General features: G+C 37.8%; 1 protein-coding gene across 1 annotated transcript in view; it reads left to right on the forward strand.

The window, feature by feature from the left end:
- Positions 1-5,728: 5,728 nt before the first annotated feature.
- Positions 5,729-21,302, forward strand: part of LOC113077648 (serine/threonine-protein kinase OSR1-like) — a gene marked incomplete at its 5' end in the record, with an annotated part of 29,351 nt that continues 13,777 nt past the window's right edge. Inside the window, 3 exons of the mRNA XM_026249962.1 lie at positions 5,729-5,845; positions 10,829-10,937; positions 19,967-20,108. Coding sequence (XP_026105747.1) covers positions 5,729-5,845; positions 10,829-10,937; positions 19,967-20,108 — 368 coding nt within the window. The remainder of the gene's footprint in view (positions 5,846-10,828; positions 10,938-19,966; positions 20,109-21,302) is intronic.

Raw genomic sequence — 21,302 nt, forward strand, 5'->3', positions numbered from 1 at the left:
AGCTTTTCTCTAGTATGAAGCACCCTAAGTGTGACATGTCTCAGTGCAGCCAGAATAGTGTGAGGAATGCAAGCCCAGGAAATGTAATAAAGAGCTCCTGATGTGAGTGAACAGGCTGGCTCAAGGTAGCACAATCGGACAACTATGCATGAAGGAACACATTCAAACCACTCAGCCTATTTCAGATGCTGGTCTTTTGGGCTGTCCACAGCAATGAAGTCAAATTCAACACATCATCCTTTATGGGCAGCTGATTTTGATTTGGGGACACAGTTTCTTCCAAAATTTACCTTTCAAGTGTCTCCCTTTGAGACCATTTAACTATGCTGAATTCCATCTTAATTTTTAACATGAGTGCGTGCATGGCCAAATGAACCTCTTTTTTTTTTTTGATAAGTGGCTTTAATCAAAATAGCTAGTTAATGTGTGATACTGGAAAGTAAATTGAAGGCTATTAACCTTTATCTCCTCTTAAACTCCCTCATGAAGTTAACATCCTCTCTAATGAGAGACATCAAGTATAAAGGGTGGAAGAAATGAATCATATATTCAGACTTTATAAACCCTTGGATCAGATACATTGAGAGTTTTTCAGTCTCCAGGCCCATGTGGTCAGACACGTTTATCTCATTTGTCTCTGTAAACATTTGGTTAACGTAATTATCAAAACTCCTTGATTAAACCTGACATATATCCGGTTGTTCTGTGGATAATCGAGGAAGGAAGCAATCACACAACATTAGTTGGTGGTTCTTGTTTTAATCTTTCTAATGCCTGTAACCTGGTAACATAATATACAATGATTCATTTCAGAAAACAGTAACTGGCCTCCATAAAATCCTGTTGCTGTGGTGCAGATGTGCACAGAAACCCTTGTTCTGCAGTATTTTCAGTCTGTGACGCTTGAGAACCCTAACAAGACAACAGCACTTTATAGCACCCAACACACCTGCAATATTAACTGCTAAAAACTGACCAGATAAAAAAGTACTAATAGCCTATGTCTTTGATGTTCACTTCATGGCTGTTTATCAATACTTTATTGTGTTTTTTATAATGAAGTATCAAGAATTTATTATATTTGTTCTTTGTTTGCTAAGCTGTTTTTACTTTTGTATTACAGTAATTCCTTCTGTGTGACACATTTGAAGTGTTTATTGGAGACCGAAGGAAGTTTAGAAGTTGTTTAAAACTAGAGCCTGGCTGATATGGGGTTTTTTTTGTGTCCGATACCGATATTAGGGAGTTTTAAAAAGGCCGATATTGATATATCGCCGATATTCGTTGTGTATATTATACTTGTTCAATGGTTCGAATAACTTAACAATTTTTTTTAACCACGGATCGGATCATTTTTCGGACCAGCAAGAAAATAAAAATATTTAAATTGAACTTGCTTTTCATTTATTACTTAAAGCGAAGTAATTATTTGATACCACAGCAAATACTACTTAGATTAACTAAGAAAGTTTAAACATGATTAAAGAGACAAGAGAACGACCAGTAAAAATAATAACAAATACACAAATTACAAGCATAGATAAATGCAACACAATATGTTACAAATAAAATAAGGTTGGTAGTATTAAAATACAGAATTGTAATAATTAGGGAAAATAACACTGCGTAGTGTTTACTATATAAATCAAATATAGATTTTTATCACCAGTGTTTTGTTGTTTGGTTATCATTAATGACAGCAGCAGTATTTATAGGCCGCTGTCCCTTTAAGACCTGAGTCACGGATCTGATATAATGATAAACATCACATCTCATTTCTTTCCCAGCTGTTTTCATTTACTTGAGACATAATTGACTGCATTTATCTGAATGATTGTCGAGATGGTTATTTTGTCATAATTTCATGTGCATGTGTCTGTTCAGAGAGTAATCACCAAAGGATCGCCACCAAATTCGGGGACCCCTTCAGCTCGAGGAGCCCTCTTGAATGCCACCTTCCGTGCGTCGGTAATTGCTAGATCTCACCTTACCTCAGGGGCTATCAATGCGGTGGTGGCCTTATTCGAAAAAGGACCTCTATACGTACACTACGATTCCGTTCGAGAGGGTTTCTCGAGCTGGAGGGATCCCCTGAATTTGGTGCGGATTCGCTGTGCCGAAATGGAGATATGGCCGTTCAAATGGTTTTCCATTAACTTTGGGCCCTATCATACACCCGGCGAAATGTGATGCAAAGCACAGCGCAAGTGTGTTTGCTAGTTTCAGTCCGGCGAAATTCGCATTTTCCTGTCCAGCGCCCACGTTGTTTAATTAGCAAATGCATTTGCGCTAATTTTTGCACCCATGGGGAGTGCTGGTCTAAAAGAGAGGTATGTTCAGGTGCATTGCTGGCGCATTGCTATTTTAAGGAGCTGAAAATAGACTGCACCATAGACCAACTCTGGATAGTCATCGCATGTATCAGAATTAGGCTATTTGCTAACACACGAGCAGCTCCGTTTCATCTCGGAGACACGTTCTGTGTTTGTGCTTGCCAAACTCTATTGTGATATATTTTTAAAATGAAATTTAGTACTCTCACCTTTAATCAGTTGAATGTCCTTGTTGAATAAAAGCAATTATTTCTTAATAATAAAAATACTGAACATATCATGCAATTTATTTTGTAGAACTAGTTTTACAAGCTTGTAGTTGCAGCAAATCATTTTGATTTGTAGGTAGTTTTGTTAAATTAAATGACTATTTATTGATAATTGATGCTTTTTTATTAATTATTTTTTTATTAATTATTTTTTAATCTTTGTTTTACGTTATGCTAAATTAATTAAGCTGAATAAATTAAGTTGAATAAAAATTAAACCATAAATGAAAAAAAATTAAGTGAGCAATGAGCATATTCTTAATATAAAAATAGAGAAAATGAGTGTGCACATTTTAATATCCCATATCGACCAAGAAAATAAAATAAAAATAATATACTCTATAAGGTACTGATATTTTATAAAATAAAATAAATACATAATGAAATAAAACATTTACAAGCTATATATATATATATATATATATATATATATATATATATATATATATATATGTATATGTATATATGTATTCCCACTCTCTTTTCGTTTGTCTGATGGTCATTCTTTTTCAGTTGAAGACTTGAAGTATTTTCTTTTGGCACAAGCATGGTCAACTTTATTACAGTCTTCCCCAAGTCGTCCTTAACAACCGATTGTTTGTTTCACAGTATGAATTTACATTTAAACTCACGCTGTTGGCTCAGGCAACTCTATCTTCTTTCCATCTGGTGAGCTGCGCTCCCTTATGTATGCCATAGGGTTACAAATATAGCTGTAGACTCTGATTGATGAGCGCTGAACATCCCGGCTGAACTGTTACTTACAGCTGGCACTCTGAGGGCCGTGCTGGGGACCAACATCCTGCTGGAGGCCATAGCATACAGACCAGGATGTGATTAATGGGATGCTGTCAGCACATTTTGGTTACATTCTAGCTATCAGATTCTTCAGTGACTGTATTTGGCTGTACACTAACTAGTCAGGGCCATTCAGTGCTTTAGTTTGTACCTGCAAATGAGAATTGCTGTCCAATTAATTTTTTTATTTCTAATCCATGGTGCCCTGCTGGTGCAATCAAAATGCTAAACAATGAAGACTTTGTTATTATTAGGCCATATGGAGTTCAGGTAGATGATTAAAGATGATTAAAAAAATTCCCTCTGCCTCATACCAGCACAATATGTCATTTATATTCAGCTCGATGTGGAAACATAGGTGCATGCTGATATAAGAGGGCCTCGACTCCTGTAAAGTATTGTCTTCTATTATTAAGGATGTGTGGACCAGGATGACATTCTGTTCTCAAGGATAACCGTCTCCAGAAGTGTCTTGTCTGCTTTCTCTCTTGTGCCAGTCTGTGGTGCCATGAGCAGAACCTCATTAATGCACTCTGAAGATTAACCTCAGCAGTGAAGTTGAAAGCCAAGTATAGCTCAAATCCTTTGACTTATAGTCTGTTAGGATTTAATAGTCTTCTCTCATGAATGTCCAAAGCTTGCAGTGACAAGAAGAATGTTTTGATTTAGCATTTAACTGTCAGCTCTTCTCCAACACCTTCCCAGGGAGTAAGTGTAATTACTAAAGGTAAATGTTCATTAAAATGCCTCTGGTGTGTAAAAATAGTAAATATCATAATTTTTTTTTTACCCTAATGAATGAATAAAATAAAATAAATGATTAAATGAATAATAAAAGTTATAGGAGCATTAAATAGTTAAGAAAATTTATTCTACTGTTCATTATATTACCGTTAGCCATGTTTTTGCTAATGATTAACCACTCTAATTACAGCATTAATTTCAATCCGACATTCAAATTAAAATATTTAATAATATTCGTAACAGAAAAGACTCACACTATATTTATAGCGGCATATACAGGTATATGCCAAATTCATTCTCTGCCAGTAGGGAGGTGCTTGTAGAGCGCGCGGTTTTCCTGATAACGGCTGCAATCAGGTAATGGTGGGCAATACCGCAAAATTTGATATTGATCTGATACCAAATACAGTATTGCCGATACCGATACCAATACGATACTTTTTAGTAAAAAAAATAAAAATAAAAAATAAATAAATTCTTTGTGTGGGGGGAGTGCAGTAGGTCTATGTCATTATTTCTGAGGTGAATGAATGATCAATTATTTAGGCAATATTTTTTATTAATGTATTGAAGTCCACAAAATTATTAGTTATTAGGCACTATAGAATGAATTCTTGACAGCCTTTAAAATAAAATAAAAAAATAAAGAATGAAAAAATCTCTCCCTTTTTTCTGGTTTTAAAAGCAAATGAAAGAAAGTTCACAAAATTATTACTGAAGAACAAATATACCTATGCAATTACATTCCCTGATCCCCCTTCTGAATGTGCTTTCAGCTTTGCTCACTCTCTGTTTGCTGCTCTTCAGCGTGTTGTGTCAGTGAGTCACGTGACGACACAACAACGAATCACAGCAGAGCAGCAGGAGGGGGAGGAGTAGCAAAGTGGGCCAGGATGTGAAAGCAGTGTTTGTTCAGGATTGTAGAGGTAGCAGACACGAGCAAAGTATAATGAGCGTAGATGAGAGATATTTAAATTAAAATATCGATTCAATTACAATTGTATCGATCCGATACCAATACCAGTGTTGGCATCGATACTATCGATATTTAGATCGATCCGCCCACCCCTAGTAATCAGATAAGCCCAGAGCCTGCGCTCAAAAATACTGTTCAGGCATTACAAGCAAGATGAAATATAAGATGAAAACATAATTTTCTGAAGACCATAAGTTTTCTTCAGAAATACAGTGATATAAAAACACTTTGACTCGTGCATTGCTAATTTTTGTTCAACGAAGTCAAAGCCTTTTGGAAAATCTATTCGTGAGGGTTAGTTTTGATATTGTGGCAGATCGCCACAAATAAATCAATGCATGGGAAACGCAATGAATCTTACCTGCTTGAATTCTTTCATTTGGTCTGGGTGTCTGTGTTTTAAAGTGTTTTGTTAGTTTGATGCTCTGTACCTCCAGTACTTTAAAAAATCTGGTACTGTAACATTTTCATTGTTTTGGTACCGACATGATACTGAAGTACTGGGTCTTTTGACAACACTAGATAGAGGTCTTCATTCTCCTATTTGTCCTGATTTGTCACGTTCCAATGCAGCTCCTGATATATTCTAACATGCATTCTTGTATATTATAGGAAGCGGAGCTACAGCTGTGGTCCAGGCTGCCTACTGTGTGCCCAGGAAGGAGAAGGTCGCCATCAAACGCATCAATCTGGAAAAATGCCAGACCAGCATGGATGAGCTCCTGGTACTGAACCTGTTTACACATATTTAAACAGTATTGCATTGAACATACTAGATATTAGCATGAGTATGAAGGTCAAATGGGCTGTGAAATCCCCTTCATGTTGAGTTTAGAGCGTTCTGGTATTGGTGTTGGGCGATATGTTCCATAGTAATATAATTACATACAAGTATCCCTAATCCAAACCCTAATCCTAAACCTAACCATATAGTAAGTACATTTACTTAGTATGACTCAGTTCTTAAATGTCTGCATGTATGTTAGCTGAAGTATCCTATTTTTTATCTTAAAATTATAAAAAAAATTAATAAAAAAGTATATTTGTAAGTAAACTACCATTTGTGCTTGGTACTATTTTTTTTTAACCAGGGCTACATTTAAACTTCAGATCAAACTACAGCAAAAAAGTTACATTGTGAAATATTATTAGAAATTAAAATAACTGTTTTGATTCATTTCTTAACCTACCAACCACAAACTTTTCGCTTGTGTAAATGTGTGCGTTCGCACTCTTATTAAATTAGAATCAGAACTGTTTCATACAATAAAAGGAGTTGACACACATATTCTACCATTTCCAGATTGCCTGGAAACCATTATTAACTGGACCAAAGGGATTCCCTGTGTTGTTTTCCAGTTTTATGACAGATTTTATTTCCAAGTCAGAATTCTCCCTTGGATGTCTTTGTGAACCACAACACTGCCTAATAGAAGACTTCATCCCAATCATTAAAGAACTTTTTTGGCTCTCTTCCAAGTGTAAAAAACCAATTTCGGTTTAAAAGTTTCCCAGTTAGCCTTTTTGTTACATTCTTGTCAAGTTACAGCCAAGTAGTTTATATAGTTTCCATTCATGAGTCCTTAGGTTTCTCCACAAATCCTCTCCCCTTCTCCGCTTATTAACTTCATCTGTCAACTCCTCAAGGAGCTCAAAAGGTCATACTTTTGTTCCTCGTGACCAGGTGGAGCACATTTTGTCGTTCACTGGGAAAGCTCATATTGCCGATTTACAAGCTCACTGCAGGAGGCTACCAGAAACTCAATTTTTCCCCACATCCAGGTGTCTTACAATGTCGTGGCTGATATTATCCCTAGTCCTGCCCTCAGTGATTTCAGTAAATGGAGACTTTCTTCCAGCTGAACTGAAGTAAACCTTTGGGAATGATTTAGGTGAAAGTTAAAGGGAGATACTTGAAGAGTTAGGGTCACTTGGAAATTTAGAAGTTCAGGTTTCCTCCAGTGCTTTCGCTGCCTTTATGATCTGCTGAGCGCTCTTTTAAACACAGAGGAGGCATTCAATTAAAGCCCGATTGCTCCTGTAATGAGCAGGAGCAGCAGGCAGCTATATTGCATACAATCTGCATCAAGAGCTGCACTCGGAGGAAATTCCTTCCAGAGGTTTAAGTCTATTTCACTGCTGATCAGGCCGATTTGAGTTGGAGTATAGCATGCTCTAGTTCTTCCCAACATGAAGGAGCAGCCCAGATAGCTGTGAAGTAAAGAACAGGACAGTCCGAACAAGTCCCAACGCAGCAGTCGTGTGACTCTGTTGTGGTGGGAGGAACAATTTTGCTCTCTGGCTGAGCTGCGATCCTGTCAGTGCCACTGACGTCAAGTTGAATTTATAGTGAGCCCACTGTGTATCACTGCAGCGTTTATTCCACAGGGACGTGACAAGAGCTCCGCAAGGCCTTCTCGAATCACAAGACTTCAGTGACTGCTAATTCCGTCAGATGACAGTGCTTCATTTCTCCTATACAGATTAGCTGCCTACATGGCTTCATCAGTTTCAGTTGATGAGTGAACAAAACTTCGCTAAACATTGTTTGTGGCTCTCATCCCATCCAGTAATTATAATGATGTTGCTTTTGATATGAAACCAAGTCTGAGGTTAATAAAACAGCTTGAACATAACAATACATTTATCCCAGGAAAGACATTAAATCCCCATAAATGGCAGATAGTCAGCTCAAGGGAAAATAAAAGCATATTTTTTACTAGCACATATTCATTATATTTTTACATATGTACAGTATGTTTGAGTAGTTAATAATAAATAACAAGTTTGTATTACATTTAAATTTATTTACTGTTTATTTATTGCAACAATGAATTGAGAAACTTTTTATTTCAACCTTAAGTTTTCTGCAACTGTACCACTTATAATTATTATTATCATTACAATTACAATTATTATTATTATTATAAATCACAGTTATCATTATTATTATAACATTTTTGCATCTGTACATTATAGATTGTATCACCATACTATCAGCAGTAAAAGATGTTAAATTATCAAATAATGATAATCATATCAAAGATTAAACTGCTATGGTAATACTTGTTAAAATAGCTATTATTATTATTTCTTTATTTTTATTTTTTGGCCGAAGCATGCAGCCACTTCTTTAAGGTAGCTGAAATTTACTTTGTGTGATTTAACAGTTTCTGATACATTTCTGCAGGAGAGCAATTTTCCTTTTAGCGATCTCAAAGGAAATGTTCTTAAAATTGATTGTGCTTTTTCTGACAGTGAATCAGCTAAATATCCTGCTGACTCGTTTTAACCTGGTTTTCAAGCTAATGGAAAAAAAGCTTGTTTTTTTTCTGTTGGCATAACTGTGTGTTTGGGTCATAAGGGATCAGGGCAATGTGATAATATCAGTGGGTCAAAGTGATTGTTGAATCATTAAGATATCTCTTCTGTATTCTTCTGAAAACTGAAGACACCAAATGATGATAGCAGGTCATCATCCTAGATCTTTTCCCCTGTCATTGCCATAGTTTAGATTTGAAGTACTTGGATAGTTTCAATCCAGAATTTGCCTGAATAACCAAATTCACAAAGGTTTACCCCAGGCTTTAACGTTATTTTAATTCAAATGGAAATGTTTACTGGAGAACCTCATATATTGAGTGAGAAATTTGCCCTGAGGAAGAAGGAAAGCGTTTTTTCAGGAGGCAGAAAGGCAGTGACATAACCGCAGACAAAGAGTCTCAGTGCTTTTCTTTGCTCATTGTCCTCTGGATGTACACGAATGGGGTGGCAAACAGTCTCTTGATGTCACCCTCGCTGTTTAGGTGATTGGCTTTGTCTCTCTAGGGTAGACAAATTGGCCAGCCAAGCTGAGATGACCTTCGGCTTCTACTGTGAGAATGCAGATGGAACACTAGCTAGTGAACATCCAAAGCCCGCCCTGTGTGTTATTGTTTTCATACGCCCTCAACCTGGTGTCCATCGTGGAACTGGACACAGGCTTTGCGGAGCCAGCCAAAGCTGACTGAATTGTTGAATCAAGTCCAGCTTTGGGACAGAGGGGTGGGACATACCCAGTGGCCCACTGTTGGGGTGTCAGTAACCCCACAGTTTTGGCACGGGAAGAGCTTTGTGTTGACTGGCAGACATAATTGCGCTTATTTTTTTGGGTCAGTGGAAAACACGACTCATGTTCACAGGGTCATTTGAGGACACGACTTGGAAAGTGCAATTGCCATGAGTTGTTTTTCAAGAAGTTGAAATGGCATGTTTTCTTATTGACTTTTTATCTAAATATTGGAGGAGACTGCTGCAACCCGTCCCATTCATTTGGGAGTCCCAGTCTTTTATTTTAATGAATACAATTAAATATAATTATTTTATTAAACAAAACACTCTTTTTCACGTAGCTGAAATGAACAGGCACTTTTATGGTGCTTTCTCATCCCATTTCAAGCTGTTTTGTTTTGCAGATATTAAATAAAATTAAATTAAGCAGTTTTTTTATGCAAATGTATTGAAAGGGTCCTTTTATGATCTTTGAGGCTATGCTCGTTTTAGTTTAATTATATTTTTATTGGTTTATTTTTAAAAAAAAAATAATAAAAAACATACAGATTTAAAAAAAAATCTATGAAAATACATTTTACAAGTCACTCTTCCATGTGACTACAGTGAATGGGCACTTTTATAAATGCTCTTGCATATTTTCTGATGCTATTTTATTATTATTATTTAAAAAAGCCTCACTTTATTCTATATAAGTGTAATCAATGTTATGGTGCTTTTGCATCCCATTTGAAGCTCTGGTCCCCATTTATTTTAACAAACAGCACAAGACGGTCTGAAGGTATGAAGTCATGTGGCCATTCATTCACCTTAATTCTGCAGTGTTTTTAGTTTCTCTTATTGATTGCTTTGCATTGCATGTAACAAATTGAACAAGCCTGGGCCTGACAGCAAAATAGAATTGCTTTGTAATATCATTAGTAAGCCCCCACCATCAAATGAGTCAGGGAAAGCTCAGAGTGATGGATTCGGCTGCAGTCCCAACATTACCTCAGCTGTCAATCTCTCCGAGCTGCAAGGGTCTCACTTTAACTGGAAAGACCAACAAATAAACAGGGGATGAAGAGGAAAACTGCATGTCTTTCCTTCTGTTTTTGATTGCCAAAAAATCAATCTAGCGATGGCGTTTTTCTGATGGATATTGACAGTAACATATACACCCATTTATTTGGATTCCTTGGTTATTTGGAACAGGCTGTAAGGCAGTCAGATGAAGGTGTCATGGTGTTTACAGCACGCTTGGATGGATGTTGTTTATTTTTACAGTTTGTACGTGCTTTGCGGTGAGTGAGCTAATAAAAACTACTATTTCACCTGAAGTACGTAAATATCTGCACCGACGCTGAAGGTTTGCCAACTGTGCAACTGAGCCAGACTTGTTTAAATATTAATTCAGATCTGGAATGGCACCATTGTGAGGCACCACAGTTATTTCAGTTAAGCCATGAGGCCCAGTGCATTCTGAACCACATATTATATGACTGTATTCACAGACCATTTGCTGTAATGCAGTTTTGTGTTCTCCTGAAGAAGCAAATTATTGTTGTATCCAATTATTGCACACTCTGAATCATTTAGAAAGGATATTGATTAAATCAGGTTACTGTGTCAGTGAAGAGTGATTGTCTCTTTTTTTCTCTCTCTCTCTCTTTCTCTAGAAAGAGATTCAGGCAATGAGTCAGTGTCACCATCCCAACATTGTGTCGTATTACACCTCGTTCGTGGTGAAGGATGAGCTGTGGTTGGTCATGAAGCTGCTTAGTGGTGGTAAGTCCCTCCCACCTGTTCTTTTCATCCAATCAGAACACTTGATTTTCATCTCTCATTGGCTTTGAATTTAATGTAATTTACTATGGTGACCAAGTTTGTTTCACCCACGTTGAACATTCTTTGCTGGCTGTATCCATATACAGTGTGTGTAGATCATGGAACAGTCCTTCATCTATCAAACACTGTTTGACTTTTTGAGGCTTGTCTAAATATATGGATGGTTTCTGTTGTTAACATTTTGTATTTCAGTTTTGAGTACCAGCCTCTGATTAGGATCTCAAATGACCCGTTAGAATGATAATGGAGTCTGCCAGGGGCTCCCCTACAGAGTAAATCACAGACCGCTGATAATTACAGCAGATGCATTAGTGCTGCGGCAGCCTATGCAGGATTTCTTGATGATCCTGATCCTGATGATCATGTAGAGCTGCATGATTAATCAAAATTAAACCGAAATATAGCTATGGCTTTATGCCGTTATCAGTGATTTAATTAAACGAATATATACACTTAAAGTTATTTTAATGTTAAAAGTAAGTTCCGTAAGGAAAACGGCTATAAATGTTGATTTTGAAATTCAAAAGTTGCAATTTAATCTAAAATTACTATTATGTTATTTTTGCTTGATTTTAATTAAATTTTTAGTGTAAACTATTGCAATAATTTCTTTTTTTATCTTTTACTATTTTCTTTTTGTGTTTTTATGATCACAAAACATATTTTGTTTTCAAGCTATTCAGTTTTACAATATTGTCAATCTTGTTTTGAAGATTTCTCTTAAGACACGTACAGCACATAGGAATTTCTCTATTTTTGGGGGGAGTTGTGGAGGTGCTGAGTGACTGTAAATGGTTTTATTTCAAAGTTTTAAACCGAGCCTGATTTCATTGCACCCTTAAGCTCCAGCAGAGCTTCCCCGACCCCACTGCGTAAAGCTACTGCTGAGAGTTTGATGATATGTTTCAAGCCAGCGTGTAATGTTCTGTTCCAAACGCAGCCAAGCGCTGGACAGGGAGATTATAGTCTGGCTTGTGCTGACACTGACAGCCGTGGGACACAGCCTTTCTTTTCTCGGTGCAGAGCTGAGATCACTCTGTCTGGATAATCGCTGTTCATTTTACGCCTGTCATCAGCTGCCGTGCCCTCCTCCTTCGGCTTCTGCTAGCTGAAGATGCCCAGGTGGCAAGCTGCCTGTCTTAAATATGAAGGTAGCAAAGAAGCACGCAGGCGTCCGTCTCACAGCTGGCCTCTCGGCACATCGGGCACATCACAGCAGGCACCATCTTAAATAACAATGTCTCTCTCATCAAGAGGGTCAGGCAGCTCGTTTAAATCTAATTGATTCACAACCGCTGCTGTGTTTTTATTGAGTAAAAAATGTATAGTTCAGTTAAAAGTGAGATTTGTCATCATTTACTCAAACATCTATGGATTCAGGATTTCTTAATTCGCCCTTCCACAAACAAGGTCCTAAATCAGAGCAGGAAGTTTAGATTCACAAAGTTGTGGCATTAAATGTTGCATACAAAATTATTGAACATCTTTCTCATAAAAAAAAAAATAAAAATGTATATTTTCCTCAATGTTTTGTTTTCCAGTACAAATATCGAAACATTTTTAAATCATGATATGTTAACTTGTGATGCAGATTGAGAGGTCCACTGATTATCGGTCCGGCCGATTATCAGCGCCGATATTAAGCATTTTTATGATTAACGTTATTGGACATTTTCAGTACTGATTCACCAATAAAATAACTTAATTATGAAACACGCTATTTGGCTATGATGCACCCTGTCAGAACTCACCACTCACTGGCCTAAAACAATCTCTGCCCACCGCCCATCTGACTTGTTGGGAGTCATGAGCCGAATTTACTGTATGACGTGGAATGTCACGGAATTTGTCAAAGTTTGGATTAAATAATCAAAGGTAGGTCAGTAGACTTAAACCAGACTTGTATCGGTATCAAAATTCTATTTAAATAGGAACCCAGCATGTTCTGCATGTCTCTGTCTATGTAAATGGCACAGAAGCGCGGTTTTGTTTTCTACACACAATAAGGGCCCTATCGCAAGTATGTTTGTTAGTTTCAGTCCGGCGCCGTTCACATTTTCCAATCCAGCGCCATATCTTTTAATTATAAAATGCATTTGCACCCATTTGTTTGCCCATAGGCGTGTGTAATAATATTAAAAACTCCATACTCATCGAAGAAGAAGGCGGGAACCGGCGCACAATCAAAGCATTTTAATAATTCAAAAATAAACACAAAACAGCGCACCAGCCCCTCACGGACGACTGAAACATAAAATATTGCCAAGGCCTGGTCCTCTCTCGTCCTTCACTATAGTCGCTCAAGTTTTATATCCTTCCATCTCCTACGTGGGACTCGATACCGGCGGTGGGGCACAGGTGTAGCTCATCTCCAATCACTACACCTGGCCTCACTCCTCGTTCCCACGCCTCTCGGCCCCGCCCCACTCGCCACATACCCCCATCGCCCCTCGCAGGCTGGGGGGTACTCCCGAGACTGCGCTCTACTCCCACCCATCCCCCCCCCCCCCCCCTCTCTCCGGGGGGGACCGCTCACGGGGACCTGCGGGAACCTGGGGTAGGACAGACGAGGCGAGAGAAAAGGAGATGGAAGGAGGAGCGACAGAGACGAGAGAGGGGAGAGAGAAAAAAAAAAAAATCCGGTTCCCAGACGCACTGCTGCTCGGCCCTCCACCAGCTGGGCGATCTCCTCCGCGGTGCCCGGCGGTGGCACTGGATGGCCCTTGGCGGATGGCACGACCCTCCACGCCGCCCGCTGGACGGTGACGGCTCCTCCGGTTTTTGGGCAGTCGGCAGGAGTCCCCCGTTCCCTGCCCCTCCGGATTCCATCGCGGAGGCAGCAGGCTCCAGCCCCCTGGCGAACGGCGCCGACTCCTTCGCTCCCTCCCGTCCCAGGCAACTCGCTCCAGCCCACCGCCTCGAGCGTCCATGGCGGCACATACCTCGCCAGCTCTAAGCATTTTAATAATTCAAAAATAAACACAAAACAGCGCACCAGCCCCTCACGGACGACTGGTGCGCACAAAATAAAAAGCAAACATAAAATATTGTCCAGGCCTGTTCCTCTCTCGTCCTTCACTATAGTCGCTCCAGTTTTATATCCTTCCATCTCCTACGTGGGACTTGATACCGGCGGTGGGGCGCAGGTGTAGCTCATCTCCAATCACTACACCTGGCCTCACTCCTCGTTCCCACGCCTCTCGGCCCGGCCCCACTCGCCACAGCGTGCTGTTCTAAAAAAGAGGTGTGTTCAGGCGCATTGCTGTTGCATTGCTATTTTAAGGAGCTGAAAATAGACTGCGCCATAGACCAACTTATACCAGGTCTACAGCCTGGCGCAATATTTTTCCTTTATTTAAAGAGCGTGTTCGTATAGGCGGGTCCACAATGCACATACATGCTTCTTATTAAACAAAGGGACGCACAGCAGCACACAAACATGCCAAATATAAAAAATTAAAGGATTTTAATGCATTATCATTTTTTGTAAGCTAATTAAATATATATACATTATGTGCGTCAACCGTTTTTCCATCGTTAAAATAGCAAAAGTGGATTTGGACACACCCTGAGTGCACCTGTGCCGTGCACTTTACACTTCGCTTTAAGATCATTAAAATAGGGATCTAAAAAATCGTCATTAAAATCGTCTCTCTACTTGAGGACATAAATACATGGAACAACATATCCAGAACTGCTCTGATTCTCTCTAAGAGTCACTTCATGAGTATTTGACAGTTTCATTTGAGTAAAATTATCGTCATTTCATTTACATAGGCTACAGAAACAAGTTTCTCATGGCAACCCGTCAAAATATAAGTTTGGGTTAGTTTAAAGAAATTATCAGAAATATGTTACTGTGGTGCAGTATGATATACATAATACAACTCAGAGATGAGAGTTTTCCGTCACTGTGACAGATTTCCATCAATTGGAAAAAATGAGGGGGGGGAAGAAACATATAGCGGCAAAACAAAAACCATCCCTGCAGCGGCTGAAGCTTCTCACTGACAACACCACTCGCATCATTTACAGTCAGGTTATTAGCAGAAAACACATAGCAGGACTTGAATTTCGGTGCAGGATTGCGGCTATTAATAACAATTCTACTGATTCCCGCAGGTTCCGCATTTATAACGCGATGACAGATGACGGAACGTATCATTTGCACATGCTTTTGAGTCTTGAGAACTCGCAGAGCTTGCATGCTCTCATTTTCTGCGCGCCTATTGAGATAAGGAGAGTGACAGCAGTTAATAGTTATTAAGGGAGTTTGCAAATGTGATATTGATTTAATGGAGCAATTCAATAAACATGTACTGCCTGATTTTGCTCTATTTCATCAACAAAAATAGTTCCAAATAAGTAACAGCTCATCCGCTTCACATCTCTAAAAGCAAACACAGTGGTGTGTTTAATTCATGAATGAAAGTGTGTTTTTGAACGAATCTAGTGAGTGAGTGATTCATGATTACCCATTCATAAAGACAGTCACTTTGCTTCATTCCTGAATGATTCAGCCATTCAAACGAATCAATTGAATGAATGATTCAGTGATAAAAGGGCTGAGAATATTTTTTCAGGTTTTTTTTTGATAAATTGAAAAAAAAAACAGCATTGTCTTCTACATTTGTTACAGTTACATTTATTTGTTACATTTATATTATTTACATCAAGCATTTTATGTAATTTTGCTTAAAGTAAGTGCATGCTTTTGAAGTAGAACACTTTTTTTTTTTTTTTTTTGCGGTTACAGTAAAAGTTGTTTCCTGGGGTATTTAAACCTTTTTGTTTTATTTTATAAAATGAATTAAAATGTAATTAAAATGGAAATAATGGACATTTTTTGGAACTGGAAGTTACTGGAAGCTACCATATTGACATTTTTTTCCTTTTGATTTATTCTTTACATTTTCTTTACTTGGTCTTATAAAAGGGCTTTAAAAGTCTTAAATGTACCTTGCTAAAATGTATTTTTGTATTATTGTTATTATTATTGATTCAATGAAATTCAATGCTTGTTTGACTTCCATTGATTTCCATTGTATGAATTTAAAATAGGTATAAAACATGACTTAAAATAGCTTCCTCTTGTGTTTTGCACAAAAATAAACAAAGTCATGAGGATGAGTAAGTTCTTCCAATGTTCTTTTTCGATGATCTGTCCCTTTGATTATGAAGATAAAAATGTGTCCGTCCCCTTCAGTGAACAGTTAAAAAGACATACTGCTCAGAGCCATCTGTTGGGTGGTGGCCTGAAGCTGTCCTTGAAATGTGACTTCTGTGGATTTAACCGTCCCATCTTGAGAGTGATGTGTGGGATATTCCCATTGACAGCTGTTGGAAGTCATGATGTAAATAAGAATGTGATTTTGCATGAAGCTGCTCGTGGCATTGCATAGTGTCAGCACAAGAAGTGTTTTTAGGAAAGAACTACAAAACAAATGATCTAAAAAATTTGGTTTACTACGAAAATTGTATGTTTTTTAGCAAAATAATACTTTGACATTTCCTCCCCTTTCTTGTCTACTCTATGCTTTCCTGTACCGGGAAGATAAAGTGCCTTAAATTGAATTTTACAGGAAGGCCGGAATTGAATTTTCATTTACAGGAAGGCTGGAAAAAAGAAAGCGAGCTTCTCATGCCTGCCATGTTTGTTGGGTACAAAGGTATGTGAGATAGGAATACGATCAATACATTCATTAACTCAAATCACAGAAGAGGCTGTCCTCTCCGTCCTCTCAACAGCATTTGTTAGTAACTTCAGCTCACATTGTTGGCTGTTACCCCTGTTCTGTACTGGATGTAAATGGCTCTTTCTACAAAGCAAATGCCATTTGTATACATTTAAAAAAAATCACTGTAGAATTTTAAATAATAAAAGCTTAAGCCAACTTCATTTTTGGTGCAGTAATCTTTTAAGCTAAAGCTTTGGCCGTCTTGTGGATTTTAAGCATGATGTTTTGAAATATGGCATTGTGCCTGCAGTCACAGCCTACTGAGAGCCAACAGATGCTTCCTATCTTTCCTTTATTCCCTCTGCTCCTCCACCCTTATTTTCTTGGAGTAATCTTTCCTTCACCATCGGCCCCATATGGCTTTGTGCCCTTTCGCCCAGTGGGCACGACATGGCATGTTCCACCCACGCCAATGCAGGATCCTTAGGAAGCCAGCAGTGTCTGATAGTCTGACAACTGTTGAACAAAGAGTCATTTTCTTTTCCTGTTGTGGAAGCATAATTGGAAATACAGACTGGGCATTTGGGAGATTTCCTGGTGATAGTTTTCATCAAAGAAGAAAATATTAAGAATGTTTTTGTGGCACATCATCACGTTACTTGCGTTTGAAAAGAAGCATTTGGAAAGAAGGTTTGGCTTATGTGAACAAGACACAAATTGATCTGTGTGGTATTTAATGAAATAGAAGCTTTTATGGCCACATCTCAATCATACCTCAGCATGGGGCTTCACATGATTGAGGCATTCAGGGACGAGCAACATTCTTGGGATCCAACACGGGGCGAGTTTTGTTGATGAGTCGCTTACATTCAAAGTTAAAGTATTAGCTCATTCAAAAAAAAGCCATTTTGTGGGGATTTTTTTGGTCCTCGTATTCCTATTAACCTATATGATTTCATGATTTTCTCCAACAAGATGTTCAAGTTGCTGTTTTCCATATAATTAGAAGTGACCTAAAAAGGGACTCACCAAAATTGTGCACTATATTTCAAAGTTATTATATGAAAATATATCTGTCAAATCGTATTTTCAGAGAGCTTTTATTGTGCTTTTCGTAGCATAACAACACAAGGTCATCATTCACTTTCATTGTATGGAAAAGAGCAACGTGAACATTCTGCTAAGTAGCCCCCTTTGTTTTCCACAGAAGAAAGTCATGTGGTTTGTAACAACATGAGGATGAGTTAATAATGAAAGGATTTGTATATTTTTGGGTAAACTGTGTGCTTATGTTAATATTAACTCTAGAGCTAGAGATATTGAGAGGAGTTGTAGGAACTTAGTACATTTTTATCCCTCCTGTCCCGACACGAAGCATGTTTGCTGGTTTGACTCAACAGCCCCACCAATCAGCCCCACACAGGGTTGTAAACTAATGTAGCATAATTTCCCAAGCTCTCTCTCTCTCGCCCTCTGGCTTTCTCTAAGAATTAGGCTGCTGTAGGTGTCACTGAAATCTGATGTTTTGTTGGCTCAGTCAGCAGTGCGCTGGATTCATGCCATACACATGACTACACACACGCGCTTTCGCTGTCTTGTTTGTCTTTCATCCGGATGCTCACTTATTTGAGTTTTTTATGAAACAGCCTTCAGGCCACTTGGAGGTCATTGGTGCCCTTTTTAATCCATGGAAGTAGAATGAGCTTTATATATTGTTACAATTAAAAATAACTGTTTTCTATTTTAATGTCATAAAGTGTAGTTTAATCTTGTGACAGCAAAGCTAAATTTTTAGCATCATTACTTCAGACTTCAATGTTGATCCTTCAGAAATCGATCTAGTATGCTAATTGGGTGCTCAAGAAACATTTTGCATTATGATTATCAATGTTGAATATAATTGTGCTGCTTAATATTTTTAATATTCATTTTTCTTTGTGCTGGGAAAGGCAGCGCCTGAGCTCACAGTGCTCACATTCTCCCTCTTGTTCACTGTCAGCGTTAACAGTTCTGTCTAAAATGAATAGAAGTCTGTAATTAGATAACAATTAGATTACAATACAATACAAAAAGTATTATAAAGATTGCTTTTATATTATTAGTAATAGCAATTTAATTTCTCAAACCTTGCAAACTTAGTCGAATCCAGCTGTGAAATTTTGTGAAGTGTGCATTTTTTATCCACACATGTTCTCTGTGTGACAGTCGGTCCATGCCAATTGAGTGCTTTAAACTTCAAACTCGTGATTTCTAATTATGCTGTGCCTGATGAATTTGCCCACTGTTATATTCATGTCATTTTCACTGTGTGCTGTATGTAAAATGAGTGCTACCCTGGTTTTATTAGAAAAATATGATTTCAAATGCACACTAACTTCCCAGAATACTGAGTGCCCTGCTGGTTACAGTGTATACTTCCAAATTATATTTTTATTAAATATAATTTGTGCAAAATACTTTGTCATCTAAAGTATAATTATGTTTATTTTACAGATTTGTTTTTTAATCCACTGTCAAATGATTTCAAATTTCTTAAAAATGTATTCAAATTTTTTACAAATTATACTGGCTTTATATCGGCTATCGCCCCCCTGCATTCCAAGATATTGGCATCGGCTGTCAAAAAAAAACAATATCCGTCGGCCACTAATTACAACTCTAGAGCGGTTGCATGAATAGACTATCTTTGTCTTACCAATGTCTGAAATCAGGCTTTTCACAGCGTTCTCTGAAAAATGGAGACAAGACCAGCAGTTTTTGGTTTTGCTGTTTACCTCCTTCAGGAGCATTTTTTTTCAGTTTGCGGGAGGTTTTGGCCATTTTCCAAGCTAAAAAAAAATCTGTCTAACTGGTTAATAAAGTTGCTGATGGAACATTCTCCTTATGGACTCTTGAATATGCCTTAATTAAATGTCATGGGAAAAATAAAGATCAACAGATTGTTTTCCAACTGTATGTTTCTTTGGTGTCCAAATTTCTGTTCCTTAGGGTTAAAATAATATTGTCAAATAATAAAATTAACGTGTGTGTGTGTGTGTGTGTGTGTGTGTGTATATATATATATAAACAACACAAAAAAAAATGTTTTTAAAGACAACAAACATTCTTGGGAAGCAGTCAGAGCCAATTTTTGTAGATCATGAAATTTGTGTCTTACCTTCTTGAAAAAACTTACAGCTACGGAACGCCCTAGAATGTAGCATGTGACCTTCACAGATGCTCTTCTAGTGTTTGCACTTACTGAGGGTATAACGTTGTCTACTTACATCTCTCTGTGTGTCTTTGTTGCAGGCTCTGTGTTGGACGTTATAAAGCACATCATTTCAAAAGGGGAACACAAGAACGGTGTACTGGATGAACCCAGTATAGCTACTGTGCTGAAAGAGGTCCTTCAGGGTCTTGAGTACCTTCACAAAAATGGACAGATCCACAGGTAATACACTTTTGGAAAAGTTTTGGAACACTTGACTTAAAAATGTCATTATCCGCTTGATTTTCTAAACCATATGCTGTATTCTGTTCAACACAAAAGGAGAATTTAGAAGAAGATTCACACAGCTTGCTTTTTAATAGTGACCACATCTTTGAAACTCCAGCGATGACAGAATAACTAAAAATGAATGAATGAAACATTCAGTCCAATTTGTGAACCAAATCAACTTATTTGTTGAAAAGAACTGGCTTGAAAGAATGATTTATTTATAAATTGGACCATTCTGGCAGAGCTGAGGAATTTGGACTCTTGGACTTATTATGAATAAACTTGGATGGATATGTACGTTCGGTTAGATATGTACTCGAACTTGACACAGACATTTTGGACAGTTGAATCAAAAAACTAACAACATAAAATTAAAATATCAAGACATAAAAAACATCTCCCATTCAAACTCGACTGGTTAAGGTCTTGGACTCGACTTTGACTCGACAAGATGAACCCACTATTATAAATCTGGTTCTTAATTAGTCCAAATATTTGGGATAGACTTTTGGCCTGTTTTTCGTGCAAATAACACCATATGATTCAGAAGTTTTGTAATGTAGAGCACAAGTTTATATGGACCACTTTTATTATAATTTATGGTGCTGTACAGACTTGGTGTTGTACAGTATAAAAATATATCTTTAGCGTGCTACAGAAAAAACAAGACTGGACCGGTTTCAACACAAAGGAGGTTTGTCGGATGCCTGTGGACTGAGACTCCATTTAATCAGCTTAATCTTAGGCGATGAATGATGGAATTAATGAATTCTGTTCAGAATCAACATCTGCTTAAGTTTCCAAATGGAAATCCACGGAAAAACTGAGGGAGCCGTCCCAGTCTAATTCGTACCCTTCAGTCTTTTATCACTAAATCTTGAAATCATACAAATCTCAGTTGATGCAGGCTGAGCATATACAGCCGTTTCATTGGCAGTCTTTTACTAAGCTCATCAAAGATTCCTTTGCTAGTTTATCAGAGACATTCATCTTCAGACGTCAATACTGTCTTAGCGGTGATGACTCACTGATGGTTAATTTAAATCATCTGTCTCTCCCTTTTTATATTAATTGCTTTTTTCATATCCCTTGTTGCCTCTACAAATGCACAGGCCTGTTAAAGCAGACAGTGTAAATAATTCACAG

Source organism: Carassius auratus, unplaced genomic scaffold (genome assembly GCF_003368295.1).
Source record: "Carassius auratus strain Wakin unplaced genomic scaffold, ASM336829v1 scaf_tig00023021, whole genome shotgun sequence".
Classification (NCBI taxonomy): domain Eukaryota; kingdom Metazoa; phylum Chordata; class Actinopteri; order Cypriniformes; family Cyprinidae; genus Carassius; species Carassius auratus.